The sequence below is a fragment of the Canis lupus genome, chromosome 32, assembly GCF_048164855.1.
Source record: "Canis lupus baileyi chromosome 32, mCanLup2.hap1, whole genome shotgun sequence".
Lineage (NCBI taxonomy): Eukaryota > Metazoa > Chordata > Mammalia > Carnivora > Canidae > Canis > Canis lupus.
In genome coordinates, this window is record NC_132869.1 from 35,340,192 (window position 1) to 35,358,552 (window position 18,361).

General features: G+C 52.8%; 1 protein-coding gene across 8 annotated transcripts in view; it reads left to right on the forward strand.

The window, feature by feature from the left end:
• The window catches only part of MAP2K5 (mitogen-activated protein kinase kinase 5), a 255,259-nt gene extending 238,916 nt beyond the window's left edge, over positions 1 to 16,343 (forward strand). For all 8 annotated transcript variants that reach the window (XM_072809330.1, XM_072809331.1, XM_072809329.1 and 5 more), the window contains one exon: positions 15,906 to 16,343. Coding sequence is in view for 5 of the 8 variants with exons in the window: in XM_072809327.1 (XP_072665428.1) it covers positions 15,906 to 16,010 (105 nt within the window). In the remaining 3 variants the exon portion in view is untranslated. The remainder of the gene's footprint in view (positions 1 to 15,905) is intronic.
• Positions 16,344 to 18,361: the final 2,018 nt, after the last annotated feature.

Here is an 18,361-nt window from a genome sequence, read left to right on the forward strand (position 1 = left end):
TCAGAGTTGACACAGAAAATTAAACCAGCTGACACTCACTCTCTGACCGTCTCCCTGGCTCATTTCCCTGGCCCTTTCCTACCTGACCTTTATAAGTACAAAATGCTCCAAACCCCCAAAATATAAAACTTCCCACTGAGTTTCCAAGTTGCCCAGCAGTCATTCCAAGATTCTGTCATAGGATGTCATCCCTAATGTTATCAAAAAAACAAGATGAGGTTATAAATCTGCTCTTGTGAAGTATTTCTTTTTTTTCTCTCCACTTTGACCATAAATCTTAGAAGTAATCAAACTCTCTGCAGAGGAAGCGGAGATAAACTTGGGCCCCGAATGGCCCCATATGTCTTTACTGAATTCAGACGATATGAGGGCTTCCCTGCCCCGTGACATCACTCAGTGTTGCAGAAAGGTGCCGGGCAGAGTGAGAACTCTCACCGTGCTTAGTACTGACGTTCTAAAGCTCAGAGGGCAGCGCCACACCTTCTGTTGGTGAACGAGCTGCCCCATACAAAGAATCTATCCAGGTAACTGAAGCTTATTCTTTATAAAACCAAAACTTTAGAAGATATTACAGGGGCGCCTGGGTGGCTCAGTCGGTTGGGCACCTGTCTGCCTTTGGCTCAGGTCATGATCTCGGGGTCCTGGAATCCAGACCCAGGTCAGGCTCCCAGGTCGGCTGGGAGCCTGCTTTTCCCTCTCTCTCTCTGCCCCTCCCCACTGTTCATGTGCGCACTCTCACTCTCTCGCTCTCAAATAAATCTTTTTTAAAAATTAAAATTAAAAAATTACAGATAAGAGGTCTTCTTAAGTGTATTCCACATTTCCTTATTCTCTTAAACAGATATGTACACCAAGATTTAGCTTTTTAAAAAATGAATGTCCCTAGATCAACATTATGAACATTGTCTAGTTGCTAGGTTCTGCTTATCAGTGTCTCCTGATACTAACGTGTGTAGGGCCATTTGGTTGTTTGTTTGTTTGTTTGTTTGTTTGTTTGTTTAGGGCCATTTGTCCCTGCCCTGACTGAGCCCACGCTGGCTTTCCATTTTTGTGGTGTCGGTGTTCCTCATCAATGGCACTTCTTACTCCTGTCCTCATTCTTCTCTCCAACAGCCAACCTTCGCCTCTTCCTCTACCCTTTGACTGTTCCTTATGTGCTTTAGATTGGAAAACCAGATACTAAGCTTGTTTGCACTAAGTCTTCGCTACAAGAAAACTGGCTTGAATAAAGGCTTGAGTGACTGACTAGCTAAAAGTGATGAAGTTTTAGCTGAACTTCCAAATTCTTCATCTTAAATAAGGGTGTCAAATTATAGTGACCTGTTGATATGTCCAGTGCTTCTAGATTTGAAAACAGGCGTTTAACTAGGGAACATATTGTATGTGAATGTCCACGTTTGAAACCATATGACCACTTTGCTGCTTTGGAGTCAATAATTAGGGTAGGCCTGAACGTGTTGAAGTTCTGTTATTTTCTGAAGAGACCAAGTAAGCCAGCCATGACTATGCCAAAGGAAGTACTGAGGCTTTAGAAACCAGATCTAGGGCAGCCCGGGTGGCTCAACGGTTTAGCGCCGCCTTTGGCGCAGGGTGTGATCCTGGAGACCCGGGATCGAATCCCATGTCGGGCTACCTGCATGGAGCCTGCCTCTCCCTCTGCCTGTGTCTCTGCCTCTGTGTGTGTGTGTGTGTGTGTGTGTGTGTGTGTGTCTCTCTTGAATAAATAAATAAAATCTTAAAATATATATATATAACTTGATTTCCTAATTTAAAAAAAAAAGAAAGAAAGAAAGAAAGAAACCAGATCTAGCGTCAGGTAACTAGAAGCCTTTCAATACTCATCTGTATTGGATTTGATTGAAAACTGGAGCATAAATGCCAGGAGAAGCAAGCTTGTAATGAAGTAACTTTTTCCTTCTTAACAGTGAAAGTAGACTTTGGTTTCATAAGGCTCTGCAGTGAAGGCGGACAGCTTATTTGTAACCAGATGAAGTGTGTTCCCTTAGTCATTCATCGTGCGCATGACCAACGACACTGCCTCAGAAAACACAAGCCACACCGTTCACCGCCACAGAAAACGCATTTCAGGCTCCCGTACATTTAATTTTCTTCAACATTACCTTGCAAACCACAGTAAATCAATAACAGAATAGTTAAGTACCACAGGTTCTTTGTGTTTTGTTTTAGAAAATATTGCTCAAGGCTAAAAAAAAGTAGGTTCTATTGATGATTTTTATTTGCTGCTGGGACACAAAATGATCAGAATTTTCAAATGGCTTGCTCCTTTTTTGTGGCTATCCTTTAAAAAAAAGAAAAAGAGGGGCAGTTCCAAATGGAAAATGTTGGTTGCTGATAGCAGAAACTCTGGAGTAACTGGTGATGTGATTTTCAATCCTGTATTTTGTAGACTAGGCCTAACAGCTTTGGCCATTGTTAAATGCTCTTACTTCAGATTTTCCAAAAGTATTGCCCCAGCCAGTCCCATGGGCTCCCCACACTCACTCCTGTAGTAACCCATTCCATTGAACTTGAGTGAGGCTCAGTTAACTCGGGGGCATCACAGCTGAAAACAATAAAAAAGATGGCACTTAAATTAGTTATGTACCCAAAATTTTGACATTCAGTGGTCTTTAGCAATTTTCTTTCTTCTTTGTTTTTTATTGATTTGGTAGCATCAGAAAATGTCCACTTTGGGTTCAGGCTTCATGCAAATGGTTCTTCCTTTTTTTTTTTTTTTTTTTTTTTTTAAGATTTTATGTATTTGAGGGACGCCTGGGTGGCTCAGTGACTGAGCATCTGCCTTGGCTCAGGTGGTGATCCTGGGGTCCCGGAATCGAGTCCCACATTGAGCTCCCTGCATGGAGCTTGCTTCTCCCTCTACCTGTGTCTCTGCCTCTGTCTGTGTGTCTCTTGTGAATAAATAAATAAAGTCTTTTAAAAAAAGATTTTATTTATTTGAGAGAGAGAGCACAAGTAGGGAGGAGGGGCAGGAGAGGAGGGGGGAGGGAGAAACAGACTCCCCACTGACCAGGGAGCCCAATGCCAGGATTGATCCCAGGACTCCAGGATCGTGACCTGAGTCAAAGGCAGACACTTAACCAACTGAGCCATCCAAGCATCCCAGTTGCTTATCTTTATTAAGAAACCAGAAAAGCTGTTACTAAGATGGATTATAAGAAGTAGCAGCCCTCACTTAACTGGATGCTTCTTGAAATAAGATAAGGCAATGGATAGGACGTTCTTTTAAAAGTTGAAAGTGTGATACCAGGGCTCAGAACCCATGGCTCACCTACTGGGGTGATGTATAGTCAGGGCTCTTGGGCACCTCCCAGTCCCCACTCATACCACCCTTCTCCCCGCCCCCACCATGTATTTATCCATCTCGCCCCACCCCACTCTGCTGTGGAGTCATCACTCTGCATTTTCAAAAATGTTTGGCCTCATAGCATCCATATGGAATGTCATTATTGTGTTTTCTGAATTTGTGGTTATATATCCTATTTTCATCCCCAATGATGTGTGCTTGTCAATTTGTCAATTTTGTCAGAGGTTGGCCTGCTTTGCTAATTTTTTGAAGGACCAGTATTTTATTGAATTGGCCATCTCTGTGATACCTTTCTATCTAATATCTTTGTGTTCTTTATTTATTTGCAGTCTAATATATATATAATCAAAATCAGTGCTTGTTTAGGTTTATCTGTGTGTTTACCAGTTGTTTGTTCCTTGTTGCTGTTGCATTGTACTTCCTCCATTAAGAGTTCTGTTGGGGAGTGTCTGTGGGTGGCGAAACAATTGAGTTTTTTGTTCAGGATTGTCTTTGCTTTGGGGTAACTCTTGATTGTTAGCTTAATCAGGTCAGGTTTGGTGGTATAGGCTGGCAGTTCTTCCTGGGGCCTTGAAGATGTTCTGTTGTCCTCTGGCTTCTACTCTTCCTGGTGAGAATCTGCTGGCTGCCCCGTCACCGCCCACTCTACACAAAACATCTCTGTCCTTGTTATTCTGCACTTTCTCTATGATTTGTCTAGGTGTAGCTTTAATTATATACATTCTATTTGGAGATCATTGTGATTCTTTCATCTGAGAATTCACATCTTTCATCAGCTCTCAAAATGTTCAGCTCTTGTCTCTGGATATTACCTCTCCCCCCATGTGTTCAGTCTTGTCTCAGTCTTTCTTCCAGGCCTTTGTCTTTCACATTAAAAGAAAGTTTTGGGGCAGCCCGGGTGGCTCAGTGGTTTAGCGCAGCCTTCGGCTCAGGGCATGATCCTGGAGACCCGGGATGGAGTCCCACATCGGGCTCCCTGCATGGAGCCTGCTTCTCCCTCTGCCTGTGTCTTTGCCTCTGTGTGTGTGTGGGGGGGGGGGGGGGGAGAGGGGTGTTTCCTGAATGAATAAATAGAATCTTTTAAATAAATGAATGAATGAATGAATGAATGAATGAAAATTTTATCTCGCTCCACTGTGCCCTGGATCTTCTCTGGCCATTCTTCTAGCTTACTAACTATCTCTTAGCTGTTTGCAGTCTGCTAGAACTGCCTCATCCATACACTGTTTTTTTTTTCCAGGGACCGTATGTTTTATTTCTAGAAGTTAAATTCTTTTTCAAATCTCTTTCTTTTTTTATCATGTCTTATTCTTTTCTTAGTATTTCACTTTCTTCTTTTATGTCTTTCATCTTTTTAGATACACATGTTTTTTACATTTTCCCTCCCAATTATTTTCCTATTATCTCAGTTTTGAGAAACTCTCCTCTTCCCGCATGTGTCTTGTCTGCTCATCCTTGTCTGTGGTGAATTATATCCTCCCATGTTTTGGAATTTTTTACTGTAAGCTCATATGGAATGGGGTTTATTACTCTGGAAACTCCTAAATTTCAGAAGAATTGCCCAGAATGGTTTTTTATGTGCTTCTGGCAGACATTCCAGAGTATCGCTAGCTCAAGATCAACATTATATTAATTTCTCAGCCTGGGATTCTCAGACTACAGAGGTAGTACACTCAGTCCCCAGCCGCACAGGGATCCACCCTGCTTTTGTATTTCTTGCGCAACTCCCCTCAGGGTCACCTTCAGGTCCCCTTTGCTGACAGGTAGACTTTTTACAGCTCCCCCTTTCTGTAGTCTCAGCTTTGTTCAGGGTCTCAAGGTCAGCCCCCTGAGGGACCTTGTCTCCTGTTTCTGCTTAGTTCTTAATTCCTGTCAGGACTGCATTCCTGGAACCAGTAACCCCCATAAAGCCACATACTTCCACTCTCTTATTCTGGTTTCCGGTTCCCTCTTCCTTGTCAGCACTTATGGATTCTCTTTCTTTCTTATGAGTTCACGCATGCATTTTAAAACTGCTCCATATTATCTAGCATGGCTAGGGCCATGTAGAGGGAAGGCTTTTAGGCTGTCTGGATCTCCCATAATCTCAACTGTCAGAATCAGTCCATTCTGTTGTGTTCAGCAAATGTACTGAGCTCCGACTGTGTGCCAGAAATTGTGCTGGTTCTCATTGACTACCCCCCCCCCACCTCTCATACACTCACATGCTCACATACACACGCGGACACACACACACACAAGTAGATGCACACATTCAGCAAAGGGCTCTGAGCTCAAACATCAAATCTTAAGGGGTAAGAAAAAAAAGAGAGCAGAAGAGAAAATCCACCCTCCTGAGCATTGCGTCGTTAAACCTCCACCACCATACAGCCATCACCCCAAAAGACCAACCTTGAACGTCTAAGACATCGATCGGTAACTGGCCCCATAGTCACTGCTTGGACTTGCTGCGGATTCAGCCTCTCAGCAAAGAGTCCTAGCATTATTGAAGCAAGACCCCCTTTCTGCCTCTGGCAACGCTTTGATCCTGACCCCACTGGGCATCTGCCCACCCTGAGACTGCCTGAGGGAGCCAGCATCCTCCGTGGTCCTGAGTTCCTTCCTGCCAGGCAGCCACCACAGCCCCCCACCCCTTACATGGGCCGGGGGCACCATTCTGCCTCTCGCATGGGTCAGCTTCCTCTGGCACACACTCATCAGTGCTGGCATCCCACATGTCTACCCCTCTCACCATGTCCCTCTGAAGTCACCCTATGCCCCTGCCCTGTACCACACTGCACAGGCCCGAGAATGACTCACAGAGACCTCTGCAAATACCTTGTTCTCTCGATGGGCCATTTTCTGACCAATTACTCCGTGAAGGAGCACATAGATCTACTCAGATGAAAGGTGGAGAGCTCCTTGACCCTCCTTAGATGCCTGTGTACAGTCTAGGATGGCTAGAGGTAAGCAATTTGCTGTTAATAATTGAATATTTGGGGAGAAACATCTATTTCTGTAGCAATTGTGAAGAATAAACTCGGGAAGGTTGATTGAAATGGCATGTCACAGCTGCAAACTGTTTTTTGAGGTCTTAAAAGAAAATGAAGGGCTGAAAGGGACCACCCCCACACACCCCTCCCACACACACATACCCCGCATCAGACCTCCACCCAGGGAAAAGCTTTAGAAATCAGAGGCTGAGAAAGCACATTCTAGAAAGCCGAGCTGGGGAGACAGGCATATTCCACACTAGCTGCACAGAGATAAGGCCCACACCCCCCTCTTACTGTGGCATCTTAGAGTAATCAGCAGCCCTCACACTGCCCACCTGTGTCTGAGAAGCCTTGTGTGGGGGCTGGTGATCTCGTGTGATCCTTACACCCCACTCCAAGAGGAAGAGGGAGCAGCGGTATTGGCTGGGACTGAGGAGTCCTGCAAACATTGTGCTCATGTTCAAAACCATCAGAGACCCAGGACTTGGGAGACAATGGAAAGCAAGTATCAGCTTTACTTCTCTAAAGCCCTGATTAAATAGATAGATAGATAGATAGATAGATAGATAGATAGATAGATAGATAGATAGATAAAGTGCGCCCTGATTAAAGCCCGTCCTTACCCTGTGGCCTGAGTTGCCTTACTGGGAATTTCCTGAGTCCCAGGGGTGAGCAACCCCAGGCTTCCCCCAACAAGAGGGCAGGCCAGAATGTGCCCCCCACCGCCCCATGGACAGGAGACCCCAGCCCTCCCTCTCAGTGTTCTCCTCCTTGGGGGCAGGACTCAGGAGTGTATGAACAGCAGAAGGCCTTCTAGGAAGAGCGATGACTCCTGGGGAATGGAGGTTCCCCCCCGGAGGCAATCGTGGCCCTTCCCGAGCCATCGTTCTGGGGTAGCAACAAGTGGGTTTCCTGACTCTCTGTCCAGAGCTCCTTGCATTACCCCACACAGGGACAGAGAGAAGGGTTTTTCTCGCTCGTGGGGGGCTCCCCTTCTCCCCTTTCTCGCTCGTGGGGGCTCCCCTTCTCCCTTTCTCGCTCGTGGGGGCTCCCCTCCTGCCACCTCCTTCCCCAGCTCCGCCTGGTGACCAGCCTGGCACACCCAGCCTGAAAGGCAGAGTTGACCCCAGGGGTGAGTATGACTTATTATGTCATGTAATTAATACTATAAAGGCTGCCCGCTGCCCTGCCACTTGTCAGCAGGTTGACAGACGTCGGACATCTGTGCCTCCTTTTTTTTTTTTTTTTTTTTTTTTTTTTTTTTTTTATAATTTTTTTTTTTTTTTAATTTATGATAGTCACAGAGAGAGAGAGGCAGAGACATAGGCAGAGGGAGAAGCAGGCCCCATGCACCGGGAGCCCGATGTGGGATTCGATCCTGGGTCTCCAGGATCGTGCCCTGGGCCAAAGGCAGGCGCCAAACCGCTGCGCCACCCAGGGATCCCTGTGCCTCCTTTTAGAAGTCCTCTCGCTCTCTACTCTGACTTACCTCCTAGGTAAGCAGGGATTCCATTAGTGGTTTTGAACCTTTAGCAGTGGAGTCTTTTTTATTATGTGACATTAATGCAGCACCCCAATTTTAATAGAGAAAAAAAGGGTGTTCTTTAGCATGAATGTATTAGTCTTTCTTGTGGACACTTCTTTAGCAAGTCGTTTATCAGCCCTCTCTTGAAGGACACAAAATCTAAGAGTCGGTGAGACTTACAGTCCTGTCTCCAGGAGCGTTCAGCCTCCCTCTGCTGTTGTCTCAGGAGCACAGAGTCAAGGAAATCCTGACTTACCCAGATGCCTGCTCAGCTGAGGCATTGATGAACCCACATAGAAGCTTGACAAAAGGGAACAGCAGAAAGCTTTTAGCCACTGACAGTGACTAGCAGCTGTTCATATGAGCTGCTTATGGTACCTCTGCAGGTCAGACAAGAGGTAGGTGGAGCTTACTGGGACCGGCAGCCTCAGAAACTCAGAGCAGCCTTGACCCTCACTGCCCTTGCTGGGCCTCCTGGGGCAGCCACTGGGTGGTGTGGCACTCACAGCGTTATAGGTCTTTACGGTGTGACTTGACATCACAGCCAGGAGGTTTTGCAAATGGCCAGTGCGCCTCCCAGTTGTGAACCCACACAGAAGAAGTTCAGTAACGTGCACAGATCCAACAAGCAGGACCAGCTCTGCTCCAATTGTTCAAAAAACAAGTTTTCTGGCCATGGTGCACAGTGACGATGGCCAGTATTCAGGCCAGTATTCAGCATGACACGTGAGTTAGGTAGATGAGTACGTACATTATTTTTTTAATTAGGTTTTTACAAATAGAGTTAAAATACTTCTTGACAACCTTAATCAAACACGTAGAAGCCCCAGCACCCCTCACATCCTGTGGCTCCACTGGCCTCTGAGGTCCCATCCAGTCCTGCTGCTCCTCCACGATGGCCGAGAAGGACCTGAAGTGTTAGCCCACCACTAGGGCCGGAATCCTAAAGGGGACGTGCAGAGAACCTTCAGGCAAGGCTTGCGGGCCCAGCCAGGAAACACGAAGTGGTGGACACTGTGGTGACACTGGGGCGCCTTCAGCCCCTCGGGGCACCCCTAACAGGCACCACCTAATCAGGAGGCCGCCCTTGCCAGCTCACGTGAGCAGCCTGCTGGACTCTTCACTTGTTTTAAACTTGTCTAAAATGCAACTGGGCTCGGCCTGCTTGCTTCAATGGGCCTTTGGGTCCTTGGCGTTCTCTCTCAAGCAGCTTCCTTGGTGGGAGAGGAGTGCCTGGTGGCCTGGGGCTCGTCCTGTGGTCCAGAGAGGACCCCCGACCCCAAGAGTGTAGAGCAGCCTCAGCTTGTGGCGCCTTCTCGCTAGGCCTGCCCACCCCAGCCTGTGACGCTTCTCAGCCTGGCAGCAGGCCCCTGGGGAAATGCCATAACTGACCAGTCCCGCTAATTTTCTTGGTGGCTGCTATGTGATCAGTTTTCCCCCGCCCTCAAGTAGTTTCCTGTCTAATGTCAGGGTAAAAATGGTTCCAATGATGATAACCCAAGGCAGAACCAAGCGTGTGCTCTAGGGAGGTCAGCAGGAAGGTGTGTGCACAGTTCTGTCTGGGACAGATGGCATCTTTTGTGAGGAGACATGATGGAAGGCCCCATAGAAGGAGATCTTAAGTTTAGGGTATAGTCAGCTGTTGGACATCCAGTTTCTGATTGTTCTTTCTGTGCTTACCTTCAGGCTCTGGTGTCTGGAGCCCTGGGAAGTTTCCAGGCCCGAGACCTAAGTTTTCCAGCTTCTTTAAAGACTAGGCCCAGAGAGAAGGAGTGGAGAACCAGGGAAGCGGGAGTTCTCAGCTAGACCACCCACTTCTGCTCTGAGGGCAGGCTGTCCTGTAGGGTGGGGGCCGCCATCCTCCAGCTCTGGCACTGGTGACACAGGTCAGCACCCTGGCTGAGGGCTCGGGCTCTGGAGACAACCCGGTATTCAAGCTCCAAGGCCTTGGGCAGCTTTCTCAACCTTCGTTGCCTTGACTTCCTCATCTGTAAAATGGAGATAATAGTACTTAGAGTTGCTGATTATCACATAAATTGTTTGAATAGAAGTGCCTAATACATAGGACTTTGAACAAGGGGGGACACAGATAGGCCGTTTTGTCACCTTAACTGCAGTTACCAGTTAAAAATCATTTGTTGAGGGGGCCCTTGGGTGGTCCAGTTGGTTAAGTGTTCCAACTCTTGGTTTCTGCTCAGGTTGTGATCTCAGGGTCATGGGATTGAGCCCCACATCGGACTCCACGCTGAGTGTGGAATCTGTTAAGATTCTCTCTCCCTGGGTGACTGGGTGGCTCAGTTAACCATCTGCCTTTAGCTCAGGTCATGATCTCAGGGTCCTGGGATCGAGCCCAGAGTTGGGCTCCCTGCTCAGCCAGGAGTCTGCTTCTCCCTCTGCCTCTCCTCAGTTGCTCATGCTCTGTTTCTCTCTCTCTCAAATAAAAAAGTAAAATCTTTTTTTTTAAGATTTTATTTATTCATGAGAGACACAGAGAGAGAGAGGCAGAGAGAGACACAGGCAGAGGGAGAAGCAGGCTCCTTGCAGGGAGCCCTACGTGGGACTCGATCCCAGGTCTCCAGGATCACACCCCCGGGCTGAAGGCGGCGCTAAACTACTGAGCACCAGGGCTGCCCAAAAAAGTAAAATCTTTAAAAAAAAAAAAAAAAAAATCTCCTTCTGCCCTTCTTCCTTAGTCCTTGTGCACTCTCTCTCAAATGAATAAATCTTTTTTAAAAAGTCATTTTTTGGGGCACATGGGTGGCTCAGTCAGTTAAGCATCTGCCTTCAGCCCAAGTCATGATCCCAGGATTCTGGGATCTAGCCCCATGTCAGGCTCCTTGCTCAGCAGGGAACCTGCTGCTCCCCCTGCTTATGTGCACACGCTCTCTCTCTCTCTCTCTCTTTCTGTGTCAAATGAATAAATAAAGTATTTTAAAAAAACATTTGCTAAACACCTATGATATATAAGATACTCTTTAAAAAGTAGAAATTTACTTTAAAAAAATTTTTTTTCCCTTAGAGATAGCACTTGGCGAGCAGCGGGAGAGAGAGAGAGAGAGAGGGAGAGAATCTCAAGCAGACTCCCCGCCGAGCACAGAACCCAACGTGGGGCTCCATCCACAACCCTGAGATCATGACCCAAGCCAAAACCAAGAGTCCTACCCTTAACTGACTGAGCCACCCAGGCTCCTCAAAAGCAGAAATTTAGAACTCAACTGTGCCTGACCTCTGAGAGCACAGTAGGTGATGTCCTCCGTGACAGGAGAGAGTCTTGGATTCAAACCCTAAGACTGTCACTTCCTAGCTCCGTGACCTTGCCCCGGGTCCCGTTTCTTGACACCCCAGTTCCTTTTGTCTATAAACGGCGGTGCCAGGAGGGTTCGAGACCATGTGCCGATATCAAGCAGCCAGAAGGCACACGACAAGTGCTTGGTGAGTAGATGGCGACACACAGAATATGCGATGGCTTTGTCCTGCCACAGGCCTGTTACTAATCGAGGGCCTACTGCGTGTCAGCGTGGCAGCCACACCAGCGTGGTAGTAATGATTCAGATGCATGATGCTCTTTAGGAAATTACACAAGAGAAGGAAGTGTGGAGACCCAGTAGGTAAATTCTCATTTGGGAAAAAGTCAAAACCCAACTAAGGGCAGAGCATGAGCAATCCAGAGGCCTGAGCCTTGGGCAGCTCTTAGCAGGGCAGCAGGCCCGGAGCTCCTTTTCCCACCTGTGCAGTGGGCACACGAACTCCCCACCTCCCCGCTGCCACCCTCCCCCCAGCAGAGGGAAGAGCACTGCCCACCTGGGGGGTCTCGGGAGTGCTCTGCTGTCAGTCCAGAAGGCGTCTCGTCGTGATGAAATAAATGGATGGGAAAAATAGGGACATCATTACCTAGGCAGAGTCACACTAGCAACCACAGATCACTTTGCCCAGATGAAGGAGGAGACAACTACTGCTCCTCCCGCAGAGCTCTTGGTTTCCATGGGCGCCCCTCTTCGTGCTGGCAGGATCTGCTGCTCAGCCCCGCGTGGCCGTGGCCGTGGCCACACCAGGGGTGCCAGCTGTCATAGGCGGCCGTTGACCCGTCCCTCTCGTGCTTCCCCGCGTCCCACTTTCAGAGCCATCGTACTTCTTGCCATCCCGTCTTTTTGCCTTCCTTTGTCTCCGTCTTCTGCGGCGAAGTTGGTGGACCAGCACGCTTCACCCCTGGCTGGTTTAATAGCTGCCCTTGGCCCTGAGAGAATCCGGGAACTGAGAGTGGCTCCCACCGCCTGGCGAGGAGGCCGCCGAGGTCAGCAGGAGCCCCGGCCCGGTGCAGGCTGCCAGCCTCGGTGGAGGGGCTGCCCACACGTGTCCTCCCTGGAGGACAGAGGCCTGGTACCCGGGCAGCCGCCCTGGCCGGGTGGGATGCTCCTGGCAAGCTGCGAAGGGGTCCTGCCGTGCAGGTGGGCCGCAGCACGCTCCTCTGCCTCGTAGCCTGATGGGGGCTGCGACAGTTGGTCCGTGTCCGGGTTCCTCTTCCCAGGGAGGGACGGCGCTTCCTGCCAGCAGGGCAGGAGGCTCGAGCCCTCCGGGGCCTCGTGAAGAGCCCGAGAGAGGCCTGCAAAGTCTCTCTGGTGGCAGGTACAGGAGAGCATTTGGAGTCAGGAGATCCACGTCGTGGGTCCAGCCCAGCCACTTGCTCCGACGACCTCGGACGGGTCCCTGCGTGCCTGTTTCCTCATCTGGAGGGCAGATCGCTACGTGCGCCTCCAGAGTGAGCGTGGGGATTCGGTGGGAAAGTCAGGACAAAGCCCCCGGCAGGTGCCTGGCACACAGCACTCCTCCATAGGGCTGGACTCAGGACTAGTGTCACGGAGGGTGTAGTTGCCATCCGCCTTGGGCATGTGTCTGGCCGTGCTGGCATCTGCTCAGGCCTGTCCAGGGCCACCTGGGAACCCAGGCACCCCAGAGTGGCTGACTGGTTCTCATGCTTTCCCCATGACCGTCCGTCGGATTTTATCTGTTTGCTCATTAAAGTCTTGAGAAGTTCCCGCGTCGTGCATGTCGGGGCTGGAGGAGTGCCACTGTATTCTAGACGGGAAGGCGAGGACACACGCTGCCAGGGTCACAGGGGCACAGACCAGCCCTGAGAATGCAGCAGCCTCGAAACCAGGATGGCTGGGTTCAGCCCCAGCACTGTCAGCCCGTCGCTTCCCTCTCTGGGCCTCAGTGTCCTCGTCTGTAAAATGGGATGATGGTGTACGTGACCTGCCACCATGGCAGAGCAGGCTTTCTCCCAGTGTGTCCAAGGCATGGCGCTGACAGAGGACAGGACCTGGGCCAGGTCGGGCTCACAGTCTCGATGTCACCTCCATCCAGGAGGGGCTGGATCACAGGACAGACATGAAGGTGAGGGCAGCTGTGACCTGGTATTCGATTCTCCCCCATTGTCCCCTCCTGGCCAGCCCGGGAGAGCCCCAGGCAGTGGGTGCGGGCGGCAGAAACGTGCGACCCTGGGAGCCCAGGCCCGCTCAGGGGAAGTCATAGTGCCCCCCTGTGATGGGTGGCTCTTCCCCCGACTGTGAGGTGCTCAGCAGCCCCGGAGGCCACTGCTGCTCCGCCCTGCTCCCCTCTGCCCTCCCTTCTGCACACCGGCTTTCTCCGTATGTTCGGTCACCCGAGGGCCACCCTGCTGATGGCTCCCAAGTTCACATGTCACAGGCCGGCTGCCTAGAGAGGCGGGGGCTCCCCTCCTTATCTGTCTGTGTCCCCTCTCTGCCTCCCTCTGTGACTCTTCCACTCATCTCTCCCCTGCCAGTCGACTGCAGCTGGGGACATGGCCACTCGTCCAGGTCACTCGCTTCAGGCTGGTGTGAAGCATCAGGACTGGCAGGACAGGAGAGTCACCTCCGCCAAGGAGGGCGGGAAAGGGGCAGGGTCGCCGCCAGAGCAGTGCATGCGGCCGCCTCCTCCTCCTCCTCCCTCCTCCTCCTCCTCCTCCTCCTCCTCCTCCTCCTCCTCCTCCTCCTCCTCCTCCTCCCCGCCTCCCAGGGCACTTGGGCAAATGCTTCCCTGCAGCGCGGCCATCAGCCTTCCCATGACTGGAGGAATGCCTCCGCGCTCCCCTCCTGCAGTTCCGCTCTGCTTGTTCCCGAACAGATGATAACAGAGATGGAGCATATGGGCCCCAAAGTCACCGGGCATTCTGGGAAAGTGACACTGTGCTACCCCAGGCTTGGGGGGAGGGGGCCCATCGGCTTCTGAGCACAGCTTCTCCCTTTGTTCTTCACAAGGGCGCAAGGTCGCCTCTCCTGAGCCTCCCGGAAAGGAAATGTGCACACTCGGACTTTAGGAAGAATTCCCTGTGTTTAGGCAGCGATTTAGGAATGCAGGTGTAAGGTAGGCATGTACACGGTGGAGAGCGCTCTAGCTGGGAGTCAAGATAGAGGCTCTCCTGGGCCTCTCCTGCCCCGGCCCCCAACCCAGCTGCCTGCAGGCACCAAGCCGACCTGGCCTCCAGCTCCCCTTCCCCAGTGGCAGTCTGCAAGGGGCACCTGCTCCCCCCAGTGGTCCCACAGGTGTGTTGGGAGCCCCGTGGAATGCCACGAGCAGATCACAGAAGGTGCCCAGATGGACTCCAGGCCTAGGTCCGTGATGGGCCTTGCTGCCCCGGGCTGAGTGCCCTTGGTACCTTCCCTGCCCTCCTGCCAGTGTTCTGGATGTCTCTGAACTAGACCATGCAGGATGCTCCTGGGGATGGTTGTCTTTGCCTGAATTGAGAAAGCCAGGTAAGGGGAGGCAGCATGAGTCCAGGGTAAGGAGGCCTGGATGGTCTTCCTTTCTGTCCCCAGGAACACAGCAGGTCTGACCAAGCAGCCCCATTCCCACCCCTGGTCTGGTTTTGGACCGTTCCCTGCAGACACTGGGATCTGGGCACCCAGGGCAGAGTCCCAGGCCCACATCCCTCCTGGCATGTGAGGAACTCATCTTGAGGCAGCCTGGAGCTTCAAGCAGGTGGCCAGTGGCTGGCTATCCCCGGGGGCTGCTGGGCAAGACTGGAGTATATTGGGAGGGCAGTGTTGGGAGCCCAGCTCACACCAGTGAGGAGGTGAAAGGGAGCCCAGGAAGGGTTCAGGAAGCCGGAAGGTGCACTAGCACCCGGGTGGCTCAGTCGGCTGGACTCTGACTTTTGGTTTTGGGTTTTGTTCAGGTCATGATCTCATGGGTCATGGGATGAAGCTCTGTGTTGGGCTCCATGCTAAGCAGGGAGTCTGCTTGAAGATTCTCTGCCTCTGCCTCTCCCCTACTCACACGTTCACTCTCTCCCTTTGTCTCCCCCCTTCTCTCTCTCTCTCTCTCTCTCTCTCTCAAATAAATAAATCTGAAAAAAGCTGGAGAGTGCAGGGAAGCTGGAGCTGGAAGGCTGCAGGGGTGAGAGAGGAGGAGCTGGGGGAAGGGAAGGGAGCAGGGGGCTCCCTGAGTCTCAGGTACATTTTTGGTAGAGGAGGAAGCTGCCAGGTGTGCGGTTCCTGGCAGAGATGCCACTTCGTGACGAGGAGGAAGGCGAATGCTTTTCAGTTTCCCTTTCACCCCTGACCCGTGGTCAGGGTGACTCTGATTGCCCCCTGCTTTTTTCTGACCGTCCCTGGGAAGTCCCGAGGGGCCCTAAGATCGTGAATGTGAATCCTGATTCTTCAGGAGAGCAGGGGAGGGGACTGGCCAAATCCAGCGTGGCCTGCATTGTGGGCTAAGGAGGTTAGAGCCCGAGACAGGCCACGTGGAGGCAGTGGGCCCCTCCGAAGGCCAGCCCACGGCGGGTCACCGGGGACCCCCCCACCCCCGGCGGCTTGCAGGCCGGCCAGGCTTTCAGGAGAAGGTAGTGGAGCCCAGGACCACCCAGCCCTGCAGGGAGCGGGCGCTGCCCTGCCCCCGGCCTCAGTCAGCCAGCTGTGAAATGGGTTGATGGTGCCCTCCATACCTCACAGGGCTGGGGGGTGTGGAGGGGGAGAAGCTCCAGGCCAAGAACAGGCCTGGGCAAGAGTGATGACGTGCAGACTCTGAGGAATGTGTGTCAAAGCCTCTCCTCCCCCCCCAACAGGGCCACCCATTCATCATGCAGTTCAATGACGGAAACGCCGCCGTGGTGTCCATGTGGGTGTGCAGGGCGCTGGAGGAGAGGCGGAGCCAGCAGGGGCCCCCGTGATGCTGCAGAGGGGCCCCGAACCGGTCGCCAGGGGACAACCTACCTGTTGCACCCCCTTTCTGTTTGCTGTCTGCGCCAGAAGAGCTTCGCTGGGCCCGGCTTCCCTGCTCTCACCTCCGACTCTGCTGGCAGATGGCCTAGCCTAGGGAGCCCTCGGGAGTGGCCAGCCCTCGCCTCCTCTGGTCTGGAGGCACTGGCTGGGGTGGGCAGGGGGGTGGGGGTGTCGAGAATGGAGGCTTCTGTACCCCTGCCCCTCTTTTTTCCTAACATTTTTCTTTGTAAACGGTCAGGCCCGTCAGCATCACTGATGGGAATAAAAGTATTACTGCTTTGTGACTGCCTCCCCTCATGCGGGTCGTACTGTGTGGGGAGCCTCTTACCCCGGGGGGGGGCAGGGCCCCCACTCGGCAAGGACCTATGGCAGCGCCCCAGCTGCCCACCCTCAGGCACCTGCCAGCGCCGCGAGAGCCTCCGCACGTGCTGGATGAGGCCCACAGCCCAGCCCGCTTGACAGACAAGACTGAGGCACGCAGGTCCCCGAGCCAAGTCCCATGGCCAGGAGCGGCGGAGCCGGCCACCGATCCCGGACCTCAGGACCCGGTTGTATGCTCCTTGCTGGCCTGGCCCCCGACAGCAGGGCCCACTCGGACACGGGGATCCTGGGGCAGTGCGTGGGGAGTGGGCAATGGCCCCAAGCGGCTCTGAGGCCCGCCCCCATTCCCCAGGCCCAGTGCCCCTCACTCCTCTCGGGCCACTCACAGCCACCCTCCGGGAACCCTCCTGCCGGGTAAGTGTGGGCACCCCACTTTACAGCGGAGGCTCAGAGAGGCTCGGATTTGAGTGGCGGGGCTAAGTGGCATCTCCACACACCCAAAAGCAGAATCCTGGTGCCACACACACATCCAGAACCCCATCCACCGCTCCCCCCCCTCAGTACTGGGGGAGACGTGGAGGTCCTCCCGGTGCCCAAGCTAACACTCTGGCCCCCAGTCTGGGCTCCTTCCTCCTTCACACCCCACATCTAGCCCACCTCGAAGACCTGTTGTCTTTACCTTCAAATGTACTGATTCCGCCACTCGTGTCTTCTGCCAAGGCACCTGCCTGGACGGCCCGGCAGCCCCCACCAGGCAGCCCCCACCAGGCTCGCGCTGCCCCTGCCCCCGCAGTCCGTTCTCCACACGGCCGCTAGAGGGAGCCAGTGAAACCACGGCCGCTCCCTCAGAGGACAAGCCAAAGACCCTCAGAGGACAAGCCAAAGACCCCACATTCTGCTCCCTCACCCCCAGCTCCCTCCCACCACATGGGGGATCCTTGAACAGCCAGGCGCACTGCGCACTCAGGGCCGGGGCAGGGACATCTAGCCGACCCCGGAGGTTGACACTCCCTCCAGAGTGAAGGCCGGTGCCGGGAAGTCCCTGCCCAGCCCAGGAGGACACCTTCCAGCCCCCCTGGAGTTAAGAGGGACACCTGACTAGTGCTTGTCAATGGAAGGAGAGAGCAGATGGTACGTTGCTTCCAGGCCAAGAAGTGTCAGGTGCAAATGTGCCTTCTCCACTCCTCTCTCTCTCTCTCTCTCTCTCCCCTCCTGGCTATGGTAGGAGGCTGGGAAAGGCCGAGCCCCAAGTGGAAGGAGTCCTGAAACCTTGAGTCACCACCCACACCCCCTAACAGGCCTTTTGTACCTGGTGTGGGAGCACAGTTGCCCGTGCGTCTGCGGCTCGCTTCTCCACCCGTCACATCTGCGTTCAGGTGGCATCTCGGGGAGCTCTGACCCGATCGCTCTGTTTAAGATTGCAGCCCCCCACACCTCCCGGGGACTCCTGTTCCTCTGTCTGCACATCCTCCTTCCTGCATCTGTTACTACATGACCTACCCCTACTTTGACATTTACCTCCTGTCTTCCCCCCTCCTGCCCCCCGTGTACACTCTCCGCAAGGGCGGGGATCTGGTCTGCCTTCCTCACACGGCATCCCCGGTGCCAGGAGCAGAGCCCGGCCTCGCGGGGGCCCAGGAAATGCTTGTTGGCTGAGTGGCTGCAGGCGGGGCCGTGAGTCCCGGGCCGTGCTCAGTCTGCTGCCCACAAAGGAGCCACCCTACGTGAGGCAACATTTTGTTTTCTCCGCAGGACCGGAGTCCTCATACTTCCAGTAACTCTCTTCAAGGTGGTATAGGTTTCCAGCTGCCCCTTGGCCTCAAACAGAGCACCCGTCTTCTTGCTGAGCACCTGCTGTTGCCTCAGGTTAGGAAGGTCACAGATTGGATGCAGCTCAGGCCATCGAGGCTGCTGCTCCCAGAGTCAGGGCTCAGGGCCGGGAGGGCTGCGCGGAGCACGGGTTGTGGACTTCCCAAAG